Genomic DNA, 22,259 nt, shown 5'->3' on the forward strand with positions numbered 1-22,259 from the left:
ATTTTTGTTTGTCTTGATGTAAGTAATCAACTCATTAATTTTCATGGTGATATCTAAAGGTTAAAAGGTTTTACCCTATTCACCTAAGAAAAAGAATGAATAGGCTAGGTGTATGAATAGGCTATATTTGGGTCTTTTTCGAAACTTTCCCCTAATGGGATTCTTCGGGACTTTTTTTCCCTTACTCAGGACGTATTGAGCATACAAAATCAGTTGAGTTTGCTTCTGTTGCAATTTGTTCAACCTTTTTTCATAAAATGACTGGACAATTACCCAGATTTTACATTTATTCAGCGCCATTTACTTGTATTTAAAAATAACCACCCTGCAAAGTTCCAGGAAAATTTTTTATGGTTACAAAAAGAAAACGGGAACCAAATACTAACGCAATGCTGCTACTGGTTAAAATGTCAGCTTTTCACAGGCAAGCACTTTTTGCATGGAAGTTCATATACAAGCATAATTCATTTAACCACAACAGTATTATATCTGGAATAATTGTACTATTTTGTAGGTTATTTTGTAAGCTGTTTTCTTCCTTAAATGTGAGGTCTATATTCTCACTATATATCATACTATTTGAGCCATAAAAGCCTCAAGTATCAAGTATGATGCAAAAAATTAAATCACAGGTGCAAAATTGAATAAACTTCTGTTAAAAAAAATATTTTCTGACTATTATTTCATATGTCAGGCCTTAATTCTATACCTTAAACTGATAGTTCACCCAAGAATGAAAATTCTGTCATCATTTATTCCCCCTCAAGTTGTTCCAAACCTATATACATTTTGTATTTGTCATTCTGTATTGTAACCAAACAGTTGTTGTGGGCACCATTGACTTCCCTAGTATGAGAAAAAAAATTAATGCTTAATGGTGTCCCACAAATGTTTGGTTACAAGCATTCTTCAAAACATCTTCCTTTGTGTTCAGCAGAACAAAGACATTCATACAAGTTTGGGACAACTTGAGGGTAGGGGGAATTTTCATTTTTGGGTGAACCTATCCCTTTAATAAGCTACTGACCACTTTTTATCGCTATTTCCACTCAATGTCCACTAGATGGCGCTGCTTCAAAGACTCCAGCAGACTCCAGTTTGATAGGAATGAGCAGGACTGGTCTTCCCTTCTCCTCGGCGCCATTTTCAAACAGTGTTACCGCCACCGGAAGACCGTTCACCGTGGGGAGGGGAGGAAATCTGCAGTAGACACTGATGAGTAGCTAACCTCAAACAGCTTTACAAAATGAAAGCGCTGTGGCGAAATACCCAAACAACAAAGAGGAAGTTGACTTTGGAGGGTTAATTGTTGCATCGTTTATTATTGTGTTGCCCCTGAGGAGAAAAGCTTTACTTCCATGTGGCAGATATGCTGCAGAATGAAGACTGAAGCTAACACAGCCAACTGCCCTCTGAAGACAGACTGACAGTTTACGTAAACAACATCAAGCGTCGGAGTAGCAGCTAAGTATGTTTTGTGAAAATTGTACATTTTATTTTAGGTAACGTTAATAATTAATTGATCATTGTAACTCACTGGTCGTGTTTTAAAACCTAGTGAGCTAAGTTACCTAACTTAAGTTACCTAGACAGTTCGCAACACACCTAAAAGTGCTGTCTAGGTTGGCAGCCGACAAAATAAAGTCTATTTTGGGGTTTTATAGAGTCTAGCTGCCACAGAGCGGTTTGTTGTCTTGACTGGCTGTTTTGAAGCTCTCAGTGGTTCTGAAAAGCCACTAATTATAATCTGGCAGTTTTTACTAGCATTTGAACCTTACTAAATCATAAAAGTTCAACAATAGATCAAGTGTTTCAATTTTCCTTTCTTTATGAAGGTCAAATAAAGATATTAAATCAACTGGTGCTTTGACTATTTTCATATGTCATACAGTGTCTGTAATATCAGTGCTGGCTCGGTTGTTGTCATGTGAATGATGAATCGTTGTGTGTGTAGAGCGAGCGTGTATTTGTGTTGAAGGACCATGACGACCAGCGCAGAGCGGAAGTTCGTCAGTCTGCGGAAGCGTTTAGATCAGCTGGGCTACAGACAGCCTCTGGCCATTGAGAGTCTGCCACTGGTTGAGAAGCTCTTCAGGTGAATTCTCTCTACAGTATGCAGTATTATACTATCCACCAATAAAGATTTTATTTCAGGTAGTTCAGATTTACTCTTGCCCTGCCATTATTCTTTTCACTAGCTCTGGCACAATATATTTTTGCCAGTATATCTGTATATGTGTCAGATTTAAAAACTGACACGTTAACTAAATTTATATAATATGTGAAACTTGATTTGACAGAAGCATAATCAATCTGTTTTCATGTATTTCTCAGTGACCTGGTCCACACCACTGAAAGTCTCAGGAATGCCAAGCTTGCTGCAGGGAAAACGGAAAAGGAGAGTCGGAATGTGGATGCTCTTCTGGAGCCGTATAAAGCCGAAAATGCCCGGGTTGTCAGAGAAAACAACGAGCTGCACCTTGGGCTTTTGAAACTAAGAGAGGAGAAGGATCGGATCAGCAGGGGTACAGATTGGGTTTAATGCCTCAAATCCTGTTGCAAACAGATTTGATCTTTTTTTAATCACATGGAATGGTTATTTGTAACCATTATTGTTCGTCGGCAGAGCTGAAGGTGTACATCAGGAAACTGGACCATGAAACATCAGATCTGAAATTCCTCAATAATCAGTATGTGCACAAAGTCCGGTCCCTTGAGAAGGACTGCAAAGCCAAGACGGAGCGTATCCTACAGCTCCAGGAGAAGAACATGCAAGCTGTTGTTCAGACACCGGGTTGGTTGATATGTTTTATTTAACGTTGCAGCTGCTGTGGTATTCACCTTTGTCTGTCTATGCTGCTATTAGAACATTTTATGGTCAATGACTAAATTTAAATAGGAGGGAAGAAGCGATCAATCCCATTTAGACGCCAGCGGATGCAGATCGATGAACTCCTCCCACCCTCCGGTGGCCCCATCCCTCCATCTCTGGCACTACCAGATGATCCCTATATCGCTGACCTTCTTCAGGTGGCTGATGACAGGTGTGGGGAAGAAAACAAAACGAAATCACAATAAATCAATTATTTTGTAATGAATGCATTTGTAGGTAACACATTTGGTCTTTTTTTTAAGTAAAGAAAAGAAAAAAAGCATCATATTTATATTATATATTTATTAGCAACATGTAAAACAATGAATTGCTTGAGTTAACATATTCATTTTGACAGCCTTCCCCAGTTATAACACATTATTAACGTGAAATAGACAATAAAAAAATGAATATACTTGTGTTTGTTAAAATAAAAACAGAATTTATAAATATAAATAACATTAGTTACAAATAATTTTTACAGTTTTTATAATAATAATAATAAAAAAACTTGAATCTTTGTGTTTAGAATCCAGGAGCTCCAAAAGGAAGTGGCACAGCTCAAGCTTGACCTGGAGAGAGCGCATGCTGGAATCAAGCATCTCAACACACAGGTAAGTGTGCTGTGCACACACCTACATTTCACAAATTAAATTACTGTGTATAGTCTGATTACTTTTTCTTAAGCGCTGTTTTAATATTTCAGGGAGCAAATGGTTTTGCTTAAGCCATTACTTGATTGATTAGGGAGAATGACAGATTGTCAGTGATTGTAGTTAAAGTAGAACTGAGAGTCCTTTTTATTTGAGACCTCCTTCAAGAGCCCACATGTATGTGCACTAATGAGAGGTTAATACTAAAAATAATATTATCTCTGTTATTTATTTGTCATATGTTAACAGTGTAAAATGTATTCATAACATTTACCCTTACAAATGTACTTTGTGCTCTGGACAGGTGGCAGAGCGAGATAAAGAGATTGAGCGTCTGAATCGAGCTCTGGATGGTGGTCGACCTAATGATGTCATCTCTCTGGAGGCTCAAAACATCAGCAATGAAAAACTTATTGCTCATTTGAACCTACAGGTAAACTGGAAATCCATCTGATAATTTTGTTTATTTGATCTTGTTAGGCATGTTACCTGACTGAGACCACGCAATCTAACTCTATTTTAACCGAGGTGGACATCCCTCCCCCCACCCTAGTTACAGCCCCTGGGTACCAATATCAATACAATTTTGCTGTTCTTGGTACCAGTTTCAGTACCAGAGCAAAAACTGTTGAAATAAGTACTTCATAAAATGTTGTGCCGTTTTGTCACGTCCGTTGGTTATCACTGTCATCCCAGTTTCTGATTCAATTGCGAATTTAAATAGAGTTCACAATCCAGAAACTGTACTGTACTGTACTTAGCAGCATGAAAAATTAAACAGAAAGCAAGAGAAGAACCCTCCCTTTTATAATCACTAATGCTATCAATCTCTAAAGCGCAAGCTCACTGAATTCTGCACTCTAGCAAAAAACTACCATTATAATATAAAGCTGTCTTAAAGGGTCATGAAACCCCCCTCTTTCAGCTCAAGTCTAGCTCATAATCTTTTTGAAAAATGCAACTTAAATGGGCGTGGTGGCTGTGAGAAGAAGGGAGTTGGTGTGGTCAAAGCCAGTGGCCAATGCATATCGACCGTCACTGTCAGTGGTAAAACGTGAGGAAATGCTAGATTTTTTATAGCTGGCAAAGTTAAAGTCTAATGAAATACACTGACACCTTATTTTTATCCTTAAAAAGAAACTGAATGCCCTGCTACACATATTAGCCTACTACAGTAATCATTCTATTTAAAACATATACATGTACATGCATATCGGCCATTATAAAATATATATTTGTTTATATACACTAACACTATAAATGCATATATTTGAAAATAATAAATTTTCCGCTTAAAAAAAAAAAAAAAAAAAAAAAAACGTTCCGTAAATAGCCTAGACTACACGCCCCCTAAACCCACTAAAGATGGACAATGAATGTGACATAAATTTGCACAAACTAAGCATGCGTTGATGTATTATCGAAATATCTACATTTTAATAACGAGTGATTATTTAACAAAAGGCAAGTAAAAACGGTCAGGGTTACATTTAGACACAAACACACACACACACACACACACACACACCTCTGAAGCGATAGAAAAGTCCTCGGGACCGCATCACTAGCAAGACGAAACCTGCATTGGTGTACAAGGCTGAAGTCCACCATTCTCCAGTTGAATGGTTGCTACACACACATAGTTTAGATGTGCCCGTGGTTGATGGCCAACCAACCGCCCGCAGTCAGAGTCCAGCCCTGGCAGCATCGCGGGGAAAGATGCACTGGAACTTTTGCACCATGAAAACAAACGTGCGTCCCATCATTGCCTCTCTCATCTACTACGCGATATCACAGTTTGACATGTCTGTCTTTGGAAAGATCAACGTGGTATCATGATTAATTCAGTGAAGTGTCTTCTCATTGGATATGAAGGCTCAGCCTCATTAATAATTATGAGAGAACGATGAGTCATCACCGGACGATCCGTACAGAAAAACGTCACATCCTGTGACGTGGACTCGATGAAGATTTCAAACCCGGAAGACGAAAATAGCCGATACAAACTCAAATTTAACCATTTATATCCTATTATTAAATTTTACAGATTATAACATTGTCTTCTATGGTGTTCAACACACCTACCTCTGTTAAAATCTCAGAAAAATTGGTTTAGGGTTTCATGACCCTTTAATAGTACAATGAATCTCTTATTTACAGCATGTTTACAGTTTGTTGATTATTATATTGAAAGTATTCGCGAGCGTGCGGCTTGTGTTGAACAAAACAAAACCTTGGGCAGTTGCAGTGTGTTAAGCGGATTCTGACTAAATGACTAACACCTCTGATAGGCTATTGGGTTCACACTCACGCAACCGGTACTGCAGAAATGCTGAAACCGTCAACTTGTGTTTTTTGTTTTGTTTTGTTTTCTGTGGTACTAACTGGGACCGGTAGTAGCAGTACGCTTGACAACCCTAATTCAGACCTGTCCATAACCTCCTCCTGTTTGCAGGTGTTTATTTCTGTGTACTGTTGACGTTAACCCCCGCCCCTCTGATAATAACTAATTTCCTTTTTCAGATAGAGTATCTGCAGGAGACCAACAGATCCCTGGAGCAGAGAGTTGACGGACTGCAGCAGAGGAAGAAGACTGTGTCTAGTGAGGTGGCTGACCTGAGTGCTCGAAATGAAGAGCTGTGTCAGGAGCTCACTCAAATAGACCAGCTCGCCCAGCAGTTAGAGAAAGACAAAGAGATGGTTCTGGAGACTGCTGACATGGAGCTGCAGGAGGCCAAGGTGATCTCAGCAGGGTCTATACTTGTAAAAAAAAAAAAAATGAAACTGTATGGATCAGCAAACTGTGTTTTTGCATAATATATTGACATATTTTCAATTTGAGTTGTTTTTCTATAAAAAAATATTGTTTTATGTCATTGCATAAAGAGCCTAGGGCTGCCTTTCCCAAAAGCATTGTGAGCCCAAATTGATCATGGGGACCATTGCCACCAATGTTCTCTACGATCAACTTAGCTCACGATGCTTTTGGGAAACTGAGCCTTGGGCAGTCACAGAGACTGATATCTTATTTATGTATGGTATCTTATTTTATTTGATATCTATATTTTATATGTGGGGGTAAAAACATTTGCAGCATATATTAATTGTAATATTTTAATTCTAGTCGTTTTTATTTATATTAATAATAATATTTGGTCTTAATGTATTCATTCTTGGATTTTAATATTTTAAATATTTAGCTTTATGTAGTGATACTGACTCTATCTCTGTCTCTAGAAAGAGATTCAGCGTCAACAGCGGGAGCTAGAGGACCTGGAAGAGGTCATCTCTACATTTAGACGGGTATGTGCATGGGTCCACTGTCCACAAAGCAGCATGGGAAGTGAGCTGTTAAATTAACCATCTGCTTCAGAACAGCACATTTATCCTGTCTGGCCTGACGTGACATGGATGGTTTAAATACTGTCAGGATTGTCTTTCTGTTGGAGTGCATGTTTATTATCCTTTCAGATATCCCACTCTTTATTACTGGCCTGTGGGCATTTCGAGTAGTTTTGCAGTCGAATAATCATAACACACATCTGAAAATGTTTATCTGAAAATTAGATTTTAAAATTAGATTTATCTGAGATTTTTTTTTTTTTTTAACTGAGCAATAATAATACAATGAATAAATATTGACAAAACAACAATAATAAACTAGAAATGAGAGATTCAATGACAAAATTGAAAATACATTTTCCTTCAGCAGACAAAGTTTTTGCTCGCAGATTACTCATGCCAATATCTATTGGTAATGCGTTGTTATGGTTTATTAGACTCAGTCAAACGTCTTAAGCTTGCAATGGTTTGCTGCAGGATATGGCAGATGGAGATCACGTGAAAGACCGTCTGAGGGATCAACTTCTTGATCTTCAAGAACAGAATGACAAGATGGAGGGACTGATAAACTTTCTGGAGGAAGACAAAAAGAGACTTCAGGACAAAGTAGAAGCAATGACACAGGCTGGTGAGATGTAACACTCCTCTTTATGTATTAGTTGCGAGTAAAGTGATATACGGTTTGTCATTCACCTGTTTAATTTTGTATTTGTTTCAGATAAGGAGATGATCCTAGAATTAGAGCGAATGCGTGCAAGGCATGGGATGTGTGGCAAGGATCACTCTCCATCCCGTCTAGATGCCTTTGTAAAAAGTTTAGAGGAGGAAAGGAATTATTATAAACAGGAAGTGGAGCGGTACCGTCTGGTTAGCGGCAGGACAGACAAAACCCCCTTCCCTAGTCCAGGCAGGGGGAGGAGCCCCAGAGGAAGAGGCAGCTGGCATGAAAAGGTGGGAGCTGACAATTACTTCTGTAATTACAGTGATTTAAGCAGGGCCTGAATTTCAGATTGTACAGTTTTAGTAATTCCTGCAAGTTCTGCACTCATAATTCAGCAGCATGCTAGTATATGCTTTTTCCCTATTTTAATAAACATTTATACATTTATATGCAATATGCATACATTTACTTGTTATTTTTTTTGAATGATTTTGCAACAATGCTGCAGATTTTTTTTTTTCTGTGGGCATTTTACGGATTATTGACTTTATCTAAGACACTTATTTAAATTACTAAAATTAGTTACCAAAATAACAATATTGCACATGATTGGGTCAAACCTAACTGGGAAACTGACTGTTTTTGTATTTCTAGAGAGATTTTGATGCAGAGTTCTCACGTGTAGTGAAGGAGAGGGATGAGTTGCAGTCAGTGCTGCTGGGCTTTGAGAAACACATAGAGGACATCCAGACCAGAGTTAAACTACTGACTGCAGAGAGAGACCAGCTCAGCTCACAGTACCAGCAGGTGAGACACCACCTGCGACCTGCAAAGGTCTTCATCTGTTTGCTGTCTGAAACCAGGATGTCAGAAGCTTCTTCATGTACCCATCATTTTGTTTTACTCCACCCAAAAATTAAAATGATGTCATAATTTACTATCTCTCGGTTCCAGCCAACTGTCATACGCTCATTCTTGAGTTCAAGCTTGACGTAAACATCAGCATGTGTGAAGATCCACTTTTTATGTGAGCTTCACAACGTGCTGACATTTTACGCTAAGTGTGAACTCATGAATAACTTGACTAGAATTTGATAATTTAAAGTTTAAAAAGTTCTCTTCAGAAGACATCAATTCATCCACTGGGGTCGTATGAATTACTGTTGTGCTTTTTGCGTGGTTTTTGGAGTGTCAACTTATGCACATAATGAAACCTATCCACTTGCATTATATGGACTCACAGATGGATTATTTTTCTAAAAATCAGTTTGTGTTCATCTGAAGAAAGAAAGTCAAAACATGTTTGGAACAGGATAAGCATGAGTAAATAGCACACAAAACATTTAAGTTAAGATGCACATCTAGCTGTTTTCTTTGAGAATATTTGTTCATGTGTTTTAAATATAGACGCAGGAGGTGCTGAGACGTGTCCAAGGGGAGCTTGAGTCCTCTAAACTCCAGCACAGGTTCAGAGACGACGGGGAACAGACTGAAGCTGAACTCCAGAGAGTTACTGCTGAGAGAGATATGCTTAGAGACAGACTCAAGGTATGTGTGTGTGTTTTTGCAAATTTTTTTTTTTTTTTTAAGAAGACCATAAATTGCTGTCAATTGTGGACAAGCAATTTTCTGTGGTTGAAGTTGTGAGTTTGAAATTCCGCAAAGCACTTCTAAACTGTACTGCACTTGTTGGGTGAGTGGTATAGCTGTGTGTTAAGGGGAGAGTTGCCAAGATAATAAGATTTTCTCTCTTTGCAGGTTGCCCAAAGCTCATCTCTTACAGACCGAGAACAGGAGCAGATCAGGATTCTCGACCTGGAGAACACCATTGAGATGGTACAACACTAATAGTGCATGAACTGTTTATCACAAACATTACCAGTGTGTTTAGTCATGTCAGCTCCAAATGCCGTTTTTGTGCCCTTGAAGGGCTCTGCAGGAAAGAGACGCTTGTAGGATTGTTCCAAATGAATGTGAGCATCTAAATCCCCCTGAATGTTCCTTCTAAAAGACACTTTGTGAACTGTACATTTAAAGGTCACTACAAGGAAATAATTTGCCGTTTATGTGTTTCTGGATGACAAGTTGTTCTGATTCATTTCGAGACCTGAGGATTTTAAAACTTTCAATTGCTCTCATGCACTCAAGTATATTAGTATATTATTAGCACATTAACAGTGCTACACATTAGCACTGTTTTCATGTTTTTTGCTTGCTTTACTCGAACGGCACACAGAAAAAGCGAGTTGAAATAAATTTGGATTAAAGATGATGTTTGACATAAAAGTTTAATTAGCAAAAATCTTAAGAGCTATAAACATGAATTTTGATGCAATGTTACATTCGGACGATATATAAATTGGTCTAGGGCAGGGGTGGGCAACAGTTTTAGTCTGAGGGCCACAGTTACTTTGGCAAAGTAAACGGAGGGCCACACTTTGGACAATTGCAATTAAACATAGTTACATGATTAAATGGTACAGATTAATGCAATGCAAAATATGTATAAGGCTACTCTACAGTTACTTTGACAGCCTATTTCAAGGCCTGATACTTATTTTTGCTAGGCCTGTCTGACCTAGGCTACTCTAAGGTTACAATAACTGGATTTACTTTCAAGGATTCATTTCCTACACTACCCTGCATATTGTTCAACTGTCATTCATACCAGCTGTAGCTTTTCAAGATAGAAAACTATTAACAAAACTGCAAATGTATGTGTGCAAGTTACATTAACATACAGACTTCAGGCAATCTGGCTTGGAATTATCAAATTTAATTGAGGCTATATATCAGAGGGAGACCTTCATCACTGAATGAAAAACATTTTCAGTTTTCAGTTGTGATTATTAATTTTTTTTGTAATTTCTTTAACATATTTTGTTAAAATCTTTTATAAAATAGAACACAATTTAAGTGCAGATCAACTTCATCACACTTATGTTTGCTTGAAAGATATAAAGGGCCTATATAGGCCTATGCATCTCACAAAATTTAAATTTGATTTAGCTGTATCATCACTATCTACGGGACATGCATAAGAAATGGCAACATGAAACTGAACAATGTTGTAAAAAAGTAACTTAATGGAACTTTGGCTAGGCCTACTTTAGAAAAATGTATTTCGGCCTATGCAACTGAGATGAAGAGCTTTTTGTCGGTGTTCTGTAACTCAATGTGAACAATTGAGACGGTCGCCTTTCTTTACTAAGTCACCGAAATCTGGGGTCGTGTTCGACGTTGAGATGCGCAACACGGACGACAGGTGTGTGTCGGTTAGTCGTGATCTGTAGCGTGACTTGTTAAAGTTCATTACAGAGAAAGTCTGCTCGCATACATACGTGGACCCAAATAAAACGAGCATCCTTTGCGCATGCCTCCGCATGTTAGGAAACTTGCCCTCGTTCAATGCACCGTAAAACCTGTCCAATGACGACGAGGTGAATTTCTCCTTGAGAGTGGGATCGCACTGCATGTCAATCAACTCAAGCTGAGCTTCCGGAGGCGCTTGGTCGCTGTCAAAGGAAAAGGGGGCGGACACCAGCTCCATCTCTTTTTCAATTTTTCCGAAATCAGAGAAACGCCTGTTAAATTCAGTGTGCAGATCCTCGAGTGTAGTGGTGTATTTGACAGTGAGTCGGGATGGCACATGCTTCATTGTGGCGAGAGTTGGAAAATGTGTAAAGCTCTTGTTTGTCATTTGTCGGGAAAACAGGGTCAGCTTTGCTCTGAATGCTTGTACGTAGGAATACAGTTCGTGCACAAACACATCCTTCCCCTGCAGCTTCCGATTGAGGTCATTCAAATGGCCCATTAAATCCACAGCAAATGCAAAGTCAAGCATCCAATCAGAATCTTCAAGTTCTGGAAAGTCACCAGCCTTCCCGACATTCTCCAGAAACACCCCTATCTGATCTCTCAGGTCCCACACACGGCGTAGCACTGTGCCCAGGCTCAGCCAGCGGACGTTTGAGTGGTATGGGACATCAGTGTGTTCTGTCTCACTCTCCTCCAACAACTGGATAAACTGGCGGTGGTTAAGCGCCCGGGCCCTGATGAAATTGACAAGTTTCACCACAGTTTTGGTGACGTGATCAAGCTTTAACACCGACTTAGACAAGGCCTCCTGATGAATGATGCAGTGCAAGAAAATCAGAGTTGAGTTAGGGTCATCCTCTCTCACCCTGTCCTGTATCCTACGCAATAGCCCAGTGTTCTTCCCGGTGAGGTTTGGACAGCCATCAGTGGTCACGTTCAGTAACTTCGCCCACGGTAGGTTCATTCTCTGCATGCATCCTGACACCGCATCATAGAGGTCTGAACCCCTTGTCGTCCCCTTCATTGATTCCATCGCAAGAAACTCCTCCACTATTTCAAATGTGTCAGTAATACCTCTGATGAATATAAGCAGCTGGGCAGTGTCTTTAATATCAGTGCTCTCATCCAGCGCTATTGAAAAGTATGTGAAATCGGTGGCCCTTTTTAGCAATGCAGATGTCAGCTCATCATCAATTACCTCGATGCGACGAGTAACTGTACGGCGAGACAGGCTCACATTTTCGAACTGACTTTTGCTGTCAGGGCACAGCACGCTAGCTGCCTCTACCATACAGTCTTTTACAAACTCACCATCTGAAAATGGTTTGCTGTGTTTGGCGATTTTGTGTGACACCATATAGCTCACTTTTGTTGCTGACTCCTGTGCATTAGACTGCTTGGTAAAAATATTCTGCCTGGCAGTTAAGTTGGAGGACAATCTCGTGGCTTTTTCTTCCCTCTCCTTTGCGGAGAAATTCACGGCATAATTAGCATGTTTAGCATTGAAGTGCCTGCTAATATTATATTCTTTAAAGACAGCGATGCTCTCCTGACATATCAGACAAATCACCTTTGAGCCGACGTTCGTGACGAAATATTTTGACGTCCATTCTTTATTGAATGCTCGACATTCAGAGTCAACTTTTCTCTTTTTTACTGCACTCATTTTGACAATTTTTTTATGCCGCCGGCCATTTAGAATTTGTTACTTTGAGGAGTGAAGAAGAGAAGTAAAGGCGCAAATTGTAATTTCACACAGCGACATCTGTTGGATTGTTTTTAACCCCTTACGCGTCAAAGATCACAGATTATTGTTGTTCAAAATTCATTACTCGTCAAAACATCACACTATTACTTCTGGACAATCTGAGCATCATTTTAGAAACTTCAGAAAGGTTTAAGACTCCATATTTGAGCCATATTCAGCTTCGATATTTGACCACTGTTTATGATTAAACTGGTTTGCAGTGACATTCACTTCTTAATTTATGCCAGGAGTGCAAAATAATTAATCTGTAACGATCGTTATTTTGAATAGAAATCATTACTCACACAACATTTATTCTCGTCTTCTCCGGTTTATTTGTGTTCAAATACATAAAAAATACAGCATCCGCCAGGCCTATTAGTCCAATGGTGCGCATATTTGGAGAAATAATGATTAGTTATCACATGTTAGTAAAATATTTTGTCATACAGAAAAACATTTCTATTCATTTTCCACTAAATTATGCGATCTGACGAGCTGAAACAGCGAACGGAGCTAGATGTGTCTCTCTTCCTGATTTGCGTCAGATTTGACCTGTCAATCATCTCACGTCACGTGGTTCATGACGCGTCCTGTATACACTTCCTCATTCTCATGCGTGATAACTAAGCTAAAGTGACATTTCTTCACTGAAACAAGAAGCTAATAAATGCACGATTTAAGTATTTGTACGATTATGTGTTTTGTGTGTGATTTTCGTGCGATTTGGGGTTTTCATATAAATAATGAATGTCCAAATTGCGAGTGCATCGACCGCATCGCGGGGGCCGGATTGAAGCAATATGCGGGCCGGATCCGGCCCCCGGGCCGTATATTGCCCATGTGTGGTCTAGGGTGTATAAAATGCACATACATCCTTCAAAGTGGTCTGTCTCTGTTTGTGGATAGGGCAAAGTAATGCTCACTTATAAATTTGCCCTAAATATGAGGTTAGTTTTAGGTAGCATAAACCCATCTAAATATGTCATAATATGATGCATTACTGTGTGTGTGTAGCTGGAGAGAGAGAAGACTGATCTGCGCACTCAGGTTGCTGTGCTGAAGGAGTGTCGTGTTGCTGTTGAGAGGGAGCTGAAGACTCAGTCAGCAGTGCTGGTGCAGAACGTAGAGGAGGCCACACATCATCGAGTCGAGAGCAGTGCTCTCAGGTCTGTGTGTGTTTGTGTACTACTGCTGTGTACTACAAACATTTCTGCCTGTCGTGCTTGTGCTTAAATATGTGCCACCCAGAATGTGTTTGTGTGTGTGCGTTTAGGCTTCTGCAGGAGCAGATGGAGCAGTCTCTCTCAGATGTTCAGCACAGATTATCCGTGAAGACCAATGAACTGCAGGCAGCTCACCAACAGATCGACAAACTAGAAGAGAAAATCAGTGCGTGTATTTCTTACAGTGTTGTACTCTTCTAATTTATTCAAATGCACATCTTTATGCAAATGAGCTATTCTGTCTCTTCTTTCCTGTTTCTTCTCGTGCATATCTATATTAGGGTTGGCAGAAGTAACGTTACTTCAATACTAATTTAGGTTACACATTATTTACTTCATTAGTGTCCTTGTTACAGTGTAATTACATAAATAAGCACTGAGCAATATTAATTAACAGCTTGTACTACTTGTACGGGTTTGGTTTAGTTGCTTGTAATTATGCATAATTTACTGTTATTATTATAGTAAGTGCATTTAACGTGTAACAAGGACACTGTAAAATAAAGTGTTACCCTAATTTTTTGCTGTTATTACAGGGTGTTTATCTAATTGAAAAGGTAAAAGCAATGTTTACATAAACTAAGAAATGCTTGAAGGCAACATGCCATTGTTTAAATTTAATACTTATTTAAATTCAGTAATTAATATTTATACTATTTTTTTATATATATTTTTTAAAGGATTGCATTCAATAGCAGATTCATTTTGTCATGATATTGCAAATTGTGAAATTTCACTGGTTCTGGTGTGAAACCATGCAACATTTTACTGTATAGATGACGTAAAAATTTGTATGTAGAAAGAAGATTCTAAATGCTGTGTTTATTGTGCAGCTGATCTGAGTAGACATGGATCATCTCAGAAAGATGAGGTTGCGACTCTGCAGAGGACAATAGCATCTCTAGACCGAGAGAAAGACTCCCTGCAGGACGATGTGGACCAGAAGACTGAGAGGGTGGTGCTGCTACAGGAGGAGATCCAAAGGAAGGTACTGCTGATACTCGGCACACATCTTATTACAGCCCTGTTCTCAATACAGAATGTTTGGTAATGTATGCAGAGAAGATAACTAGTTGCATTGCGAATTTTTTTGACATTTTTTGTGGTACTGCTTTAAAAAGTTAGTTTTGATCTACAGGAAAAGACTCTGTTGGAAGTCCGACTAACAGTCACAGAGTTGGAGAACTCTTTGGAGTAAGTGTCTGTTTTCTGTTGTGAGTAATAAAATGTATGTTCTCAGAATGATGGGATGTTTCTGCATTTTTGGAAAGGAATAGAAGGCCTTCAAAGTCTTGTATGACATGTATTTCAGTCAGCTGAAGGGGGCGTTGAGCAGTCGAGAGAGGGAAATCGCTAGCCTGCGCAGACAGCTGGACCAATCACAAGAGGAACTCTCAGTGGTTAGTCGAGACAGAGAGGTTGCGCTGAGAGAGAACCGCAGGTTACAGGATGATCTGGCCACCATGACCAGAGAAAACCAGGTACACACCAGTAGACCTTTGCTTCGCATTTTATGGGTTCAAGCGTGTAGCGCCTTTGCGTTTTGAACTTTACTCTTTGTGTAGCTATAACAGTGTTATTTAGAAAATGTGCGTGGCCAAGTGCAGCAAAAGCCTATTACCCCTAAATGAAAACTCAGAACTTCACTAAAATAGGTGAGTAAATACGACGTATGATTCTAAACAAGCATTCAAACTTTTATGAAGATCTGACCATAGGTGGCGCTATAACAGTTAAAAAGCTGCTCACAGCTAAAAAAAGTCTTCCCAACCTTCATAGATGATAAAAGTGAACTCACTCCTGTTGACGTGACATCTCTGACCAGTAAACATCACACATGCTCACATTCTTGTGTCCCTTTCTCCAGGCTGTGCACGCAGAGATGCAGGAAGCTCTGAACGAGAGGGATGAATTGAAGCTCAGAGTTCACTCGTACATCTCTGAGGTGGCGCGGATAGAAAGCCTGATGGCTGCCAAGGTGAGAGATGGAAGGAAAAAACACTTCAGCAAATTGAAAAGACAGAAATCATGTCAATATTCCCTTTTTATGTGATACAATTATTATAATTAAAAAATGTATAAAATACCCAAATTTGTTAATGAGCCATAAAATGTGCATTTTCTCAGAGTTAAACTTAAAATATGTTTCTTAAAACCTCCTTACCCATGGTAGAATAATTTTAGTACACATAATCAAGTGGCTTATTGCTTTTATAAAACATTGGCAAAAGCAATTTGATTAAAGGTGCCATTGTTCAATCAAGGGTTAAATTGAACTGTTTAGGGATCTTCAACGGGGGTCCATGGTGGCCACCAATTATTGTTTGATCCCGAACTTATTTTCATGGAAAAATTTATATAAGTAAAAATACTAATTGGAAAAGAAGCAAAAGTTCAGCTAAATGCAGAATTAAATTAAATTCAATATCAATGCAGATCAAATGCATATGTATTCATTTAGCATTTTTGCACTGACGCTGTTTTATCCATGTTGTGTATAGGAACAGGAGAACAGGGACATGCTGGAGCGTTTTCGAACCATCCACACTGATTCAGAGGATAGAGAGCTGAAGCTGCAGCAGGCTGAAGGGCTAAACAACTCTATTAGACTGGAGCTGCTCTCATCCGACACAGAGCGCAGACACCTCAGAGAGAGAGTCTCACTGCAGGACAGAGAGATACAGGAGGTACAAGTGACTGAGCATGAGGAGTACACCAGTTTCAACTAAAAACTCATTTACACTACAGTGGCGTTTTGGAGGCCTGAAAAACTTGAAAATAGGTTTCAAAGTGCAAGTTTGTCAAAACGATTGTCAAAATGATGCTTTTATTGTGGAAGCGAATTTGTGAAAACTGTGACGTCATGCATATTATTATAGGCAACCCCCATCAGGGGGTTTGTGACATCGCCATCTACTGGCCTGGCAGCATAATACAGCTTTTTTTAGTCGTTTTCGTTGATCCGTGTGAATGGGGATCGTTTTGACAAAGTTGTCGTCTGTACGTGAAAAAAGGAAAAACTTTTCCGTTTTTTAGTACATCGTTGTCATGTAAACGTACTCTAAATGTTTTCCATTGCCTCAGCACTTGAACGCTGTGCAAGCATACGAAGCTCAGGTGTCATCGCTGGCACGGGCAATGTCTCGTTTGGAAGAGGAGGTCCAGGCGGTTCGAGCCGAGAAAGACTCAGTGTTGGCAGATCTGGCCTCTGTCAGAGAACTGTGCGTTAAGCTCGACTCCAGCAAAGAGCTCACCATTCGCCAGCTGACGGCTAAGAGCATGGAGCTGGAAAGAGTAAGACTCGCACGCACACCGTTCTCTGTCAACTACATCTTTAAAAAGGGTTTAAAAATGAGCGAATGTACGACTAACTAACCTTTTATCATCAAACTCAGGTGACGGGTGAACTGGAGGATGTGCGCTCTGAGACAGAGCTTCTGAAAAAGCAGCTGGCCAGTGAGCATCTGACGGTACGCAATCTTGAGACTCTGCTCACCACCAATCGACAGAAGGAGTTTCAGACGCACCTGAGTGCCAGCGAGAAAGAGTCTGAGCTCAAAGTGCTGAAGGACCGCCTCGTTCTCGCTGACAGCAAAACGTAAGTGGAAAAACAATAAGCGAAAGAGCCATTTATAAAAAAAAAGTCTCTTATTCTCACCAAAGCTGAATTTAATTGAATATTTTGAATATTTCAAATAATTATTTTCAACTTTAATATATTTTAAAATGTAATGACTCAAAGAATTTTCAGCATCATCACTCCAGTCTTCAGTGTCACATGATCCTTCAGAAATCATTCTGACATGCTGATTTGGTGCTCAAGAAACATATTTATTATAGTCGATGTTAAAAACAGTTGTGCTGCTTAATATTTTTGTGGAAACCACAATACATTTGAGATTCTTTGATGAATAGAAAGTTCAAAAGAACAGCATTTATATGAAATGGAAGTATTTTTTAACATTATAAATGTCTTTACTGTCAATTTAGGCATCCTTGCTGAATAAAAGTAATATCTTATTTCAAAAAGAAAGAAAGAAAATCTTAGTGACACCAAACTTTTTGAATGGTGGCGTATGAGAATAATAATAACATCAAAATATAGATCAATCTACATCATTGGTTTGTGTTTTAAAGAGGACAAAATGTAATGATATATACAAATAGGAAGAATATAAGCAGATGCTCCACACACTGATCTGTAGGGCTACAACAACTCATCATACTATATAAAGTAATAATCGAATTTCATTAGGCACGGAGACTCTCGTCAGTGATGTCACTTTACACTCGTGCAAAATGCATTTGAAAAATAGAGACCACAAGTACATAAGTTGTCCAGAGAACTGAAGGAGGGATTATTGGGAAAAAGAACAGATGGAGGCAAACAAGCCGCACCCGGTCATTTAGAGCAAACTACATGTTTGTTTTTAACTGACAGCACTCTAAAATATCAGGGGGCTATAAATGTATGTGTATATATAAATTATACAATGTGTATTGTAATTCTGCCAATGTATATTACATTTTTTATTGTTTCCTCTAAGAGTCTGCTATACAGGGTAACTGTAAAGCATTTGTTTATGGGATACACTGAGGACTGTGTCCTCTTTAAGGCTGCATAAAGAGTCCATTGAATGTTGCTTTCCTCCAAACAAGCCGTTTCTCAATAGTGTTGCCTAGTGCAAGTGTGCAGTTGCCATGGTGATCACTGATAGCAGCATGTGAAACAAACAGACCATCAATCAGATAAAGATGTGTAAAAGCTCTCCAGCACAGTTTCAAAACAATACTAGTTATTATAACAATGTATTTGTTCAAATAAAATGTGTGTGTTCGTAGGGTTGGTCATGCCAGAGAGGTTTCTCAGCTGCGTGGAAAAGTGTCTCAGCTACAGACAGAAATGGACATCCTCAAGAGACAGCTAACCACTGAGCGCTTTGAAAGGTGAGACCCAGGCTTTATTACTAAAACTACTGAACGTTCTTACCATCATCGGACCATTTGTAATAGCTGTACGGTTAAAGGGGTGGTTGAATATGATTTCACTTTTCTAACTTTAGTTAGTGTGTAATGTTGCTGTTTGAGCATAAACAACATCTGCAAAGTTACAACGCTCAAAGTTCAAAGCAAAGGGAGATATTTTCTTTAAGGACTACAACAAACAGCTGGTAGGGACTACACGACATTCCTCCCGGGTTAGTGACATCACTAACCCTAACATTTACATAAACCCGCCCGTGAAACGTGATTTATAGATTATCAAGAAAGAATATGCTAATCAATGACTAGAAGATAACTACTCATAAGCTACATAAATTCACCAACTAACCATTCAGAAATGTTGTCTACATGTTGTCTCTTCTTCATCTTTCTGACTCCGGTTTGAACATAAAAGGCTAAAAGTTTTTGAAATGTTTAGTGCATGTCTGTGTGAGGTAAAAGGACACAAGCTGTTGAAGCTCCGCCCTCTGTGCCGGGAGCAGCAGCTCATTTGCATTTAAAGGGACAGACACAAACTGTGCGTTGTTGCTCACCTTCAAAAAGTGACAACTTTAACCTGCTATATAAAAATATCTGTGGGGTATTTTGAGCTAAAACTTCACATACACACTCTGGGGACATAAAAGACTTATTTTACATCTTGTGAAAAGGGCATTATACCACCCGTTTAATCGTTAAAAGAACGCAATCTCGATTCAAACACCCACACAATGTCATTCCTAAATGACAACAATTCTGTGTCTATTAAACCTTTGACAAAATCACAGCGGACCATTCAAATCTGCGTGGGCGCTGCCAGAGAGAGCAGTTGTCATGTATAAGTATAAAATAGCTTCAGTGTTTTCAACCACACAGTATCATTATTGCTGTATCAAATATTCATATTATCACAAAAGAACTGGGATAAAAGTGTATAGCTCTATAAACCCTGATGTCTACGGAAGTGATTAGAGTAATTAGAGTAAATAAGAGTAACAGAGTGGTGTCGATTACATCGTTACGCCACCAGGTGGCAACAGTACTGCTTAAAAATGTATTTGTCATTTAATCATTCAAGAGATTCATCTAAAACAAGTAATAAAAACTCAGTGAGTGTTTTAGCGCAATTTTCTCACGTCATGGGATCACAACACTAAGAGATAGTAAATGAAAGAGAAAATAAGTTGCTCGAGAATATAACTTTCTCTTGAAATTCAAATGAACTTTCTGAAATCAAATCAGCAATGGATAATAAGAAAGGCACAATCACTTGACTAGTTGAACATCATTTTTTTTATTAGCTCATTATTTTTTACATCTTGTGTTCACTCAATATCCTCGATTTTCTCTGTATCAGCTTCCTTTTCTGCTTTGTCCTCTTCAGATTCTTCCTTCTTTTCTGCTTGACTATTGGCTTGTGACTTTGTAAACTCTTCTTCTGCTTTCGAGATATTTGCCAAAACATCCTCTGAAAGCCACGAGTCATCGTAGAAATCAGATACGCCTGATGAGGAAGCCGTTGGTGTGGATGTCGCCATCTTTTGTCGCTTTGCTGAACGTTCTTCCATTTATTTTGCAACAACCTCTTGTCGTTTTCTCATATATTCTTGCTCCTTCTCCAAATCTTGATCGATACCTTCATTGATTTCTTGCCGTAATTCAGTGGAATTAATTGTGCTCATGACTCTTGTGAATACCTTCCTTACGTATTTCTGTGGAACAATAGTTTTATAGGTGAAAAGGCAATATTTTTCTTATTTCCCTTCATAAAAAGTTTAATAAATTTTTGAAGCATAAAGGAAATATTTTTGATCAATTCTTTTTTTCTAATATTATTGTAAATTTTAGAAGCTATCGATTGCAATTTGTTTCAACTCGATAGCTATTATGGTTGCCGAGAATTTTGCCAAAAACTTAATTTTTTCTGGAATTTCCAGGGAATCCAAAATCTTTTCCTGGATTTTTTTTGTGCGTTCCCGAGATTAGACCTTCCTTAACATAATGCCGAAAACCCGAAGTCTCTAGGTGGTCTGGTTGAGGAGTAGATAGAAGTGCAAGATTGGTGCGCACAGACAGAACAGAACAGAAATCATGAGTTGTTAATCGCAATTTTGTCCGGTGGAAAATTGCGCTAAAAAGCGGATTCATCCAGTAATGAAGCAATGAAGTATTTATGAGCGAGTCATTGAAACATTCATTCAAACCCCAAAATTTTTTGTATTCACAGATTTTAAATAGACTGCAGCAATTAACATTTGCCGGAACTTTTAGTAAATTACATTATTTTTTTGTTTAGTTTTTTTGTAATCGTTTTGAAAGCAAAACATTGTGATTTCTCAATTTATCCAGAATCTACTACATAGTCTTCCATGAACATAGACAAATAAAAGATGAGCATGTTGTTAAAGGCACAATACCCTAATAAGCATCAGTCTGATTGAGGCAAATAATAGGTTAAAATAAAAACTTTTAAAAATTAATAAAAAAAAATTGAATGACACTCAACTATTTTAGTAAATACATTTCAGTATTGAAAGAACTTCAAATGTATTTAGAGGTTTTTTGTGTATGTGCCTGCTGCTATGATCTTGCTTTGTGGGTTTGTGAAATGTTGATTAATGTGTGTGTGTGTGTGTGTGTTTTTCTGTGGCAGGGAGAGAGCTGTACAGGAAATGCGCAGACAGGGCTTATCTTTCTCTTCACTGCGAAGCTCTTCTCCTCTCAGCACCTCTCTCAGTCCCCGGCCTGCTTCCCCTGAGCGCTCCATCCTCCGCACACCAGAACGCTCCATAGACAAGACGTCAGAAAAGTGAGGATTGCCTTGGGAAACTGCGGCAGACATCATTTCTTGTGTGATGTTCATAACCACGCTTGTATGATTTTAAAATAACCCGTGTTTAACTTCACATTTCAGAAGTGTGAGCTTTAAGGAGTAGCGGCGAAGGAAACGGTTCACGCAGCCGGTCACATTTGCGCTGACATAAAACAGGGATGTCACGTGGAAGATTCTTGTGTAATCAATTCTGAAGAAACTTTGTGTTGAGTCAGAAATGTCTCTGAGGTCAGTCCAGAAGATATGTTCTTGGGCTTCTAAAAGGGAAGGTCTTGTGCATGTATTTAAGGTCAAAGGTTAAATTATGCCACCAAAGCCAATGTGTAGAGCAGTGTTGATGATCTTTTTTTTTATTGCAGTAGTCCTAGAGTCATTATTGTTCTTAATAGTTTGGGACTTTTTAATGGAAAATGAGGCAGCTTGTCATCTTCACATGGCAGACCTTTTTATAACAAGTTAGAAGTGAAAAGAAAGTGGATTTTTGCCATGTTACTCAGGACTGTGTTAATATCACACTACCACTCCAACCTGTTTTATATGTTTATGTATGTATAATAGAATTTATGTTGACTGATTAACTTATTAATAAACATGCATAGTTTTTAATATACTCTGTCATGGTCT

General features: G+C 38.7%; 1 protein-coding gene across 3 annotated transcripts; it reads left to right on the forward strand.

Annotated features, from left to right (window-relative positions):
- The first annotated feature begins 1,132 nt into the window (after positions 1–1,132).
- On the forward strand, positions 1,133–22,259 carry cep135 (centrosomal protein 135). Of its 3 annotated transcripts, none has more exons than XM_084433365.1 (26): positions 1,133–1,468; positions 1,955–2,095; positions 2,335–2,525; positions 2,627–2,794; positions 2,900–3,044; positions 3,402–3,486; positions 3,830–3,958; positions 6,049–6,264; positions 6,763–6,828; positions 7,345–7,495; positions 7,586–7,818; positions 8,183–8,335; positions 8,936–9,076; positions 9,287–9,364; positions 13,611–13,762; positions 13,870–13,985; positions 14,653–14,807; positions 14,958–15,013; positions 15,132–15,300; positions 15,687–15,797; positions 16,321–16,506; positions 16,904–17,113; positions 17,215–17,417; positions 18,662–18,766; positions 21,456–21,611; positions 21,717–22,259. In XM_084433365.1, exons 2-26 carry the CDS (start codon positions 1,983–1,985, stop codon positions 21,736–21,738), a joined length of 3,510 nt encoding a protein of 1,169 aa, XP_084289491.1. In that variant the 5' UTR covers positions 1,133–1,468; positions 1,955–1,982; the 3' UTR covers positions 21,739–22,259. The 3 variants fall into 3 exon arrangements, with proteins under 3 accessions (XP_084289491.1, XP_084289492.1, XP_084289493.1); XM_084433366.1 differs by having other exon boundaries at positions 1,180–1,468; positions 1,979–2,095; XM_084433367.1 differs by having other exon boundaries at positions 1,180–1,468; positions 21,456–21,748.

The sequence above is a fragment of the Rutilus rutilus genome (assembly GCF_951802725.1).
Source record: "Rutilus rutilus genome assembly, chromosome: 15".
Classification (NCBI taxonomy): Eukaryota; Metazoa; Chordata; class Actinopteri; order Cypriniformes; family Leuciscidae; genus Rutilus; species Rutilus rutilus.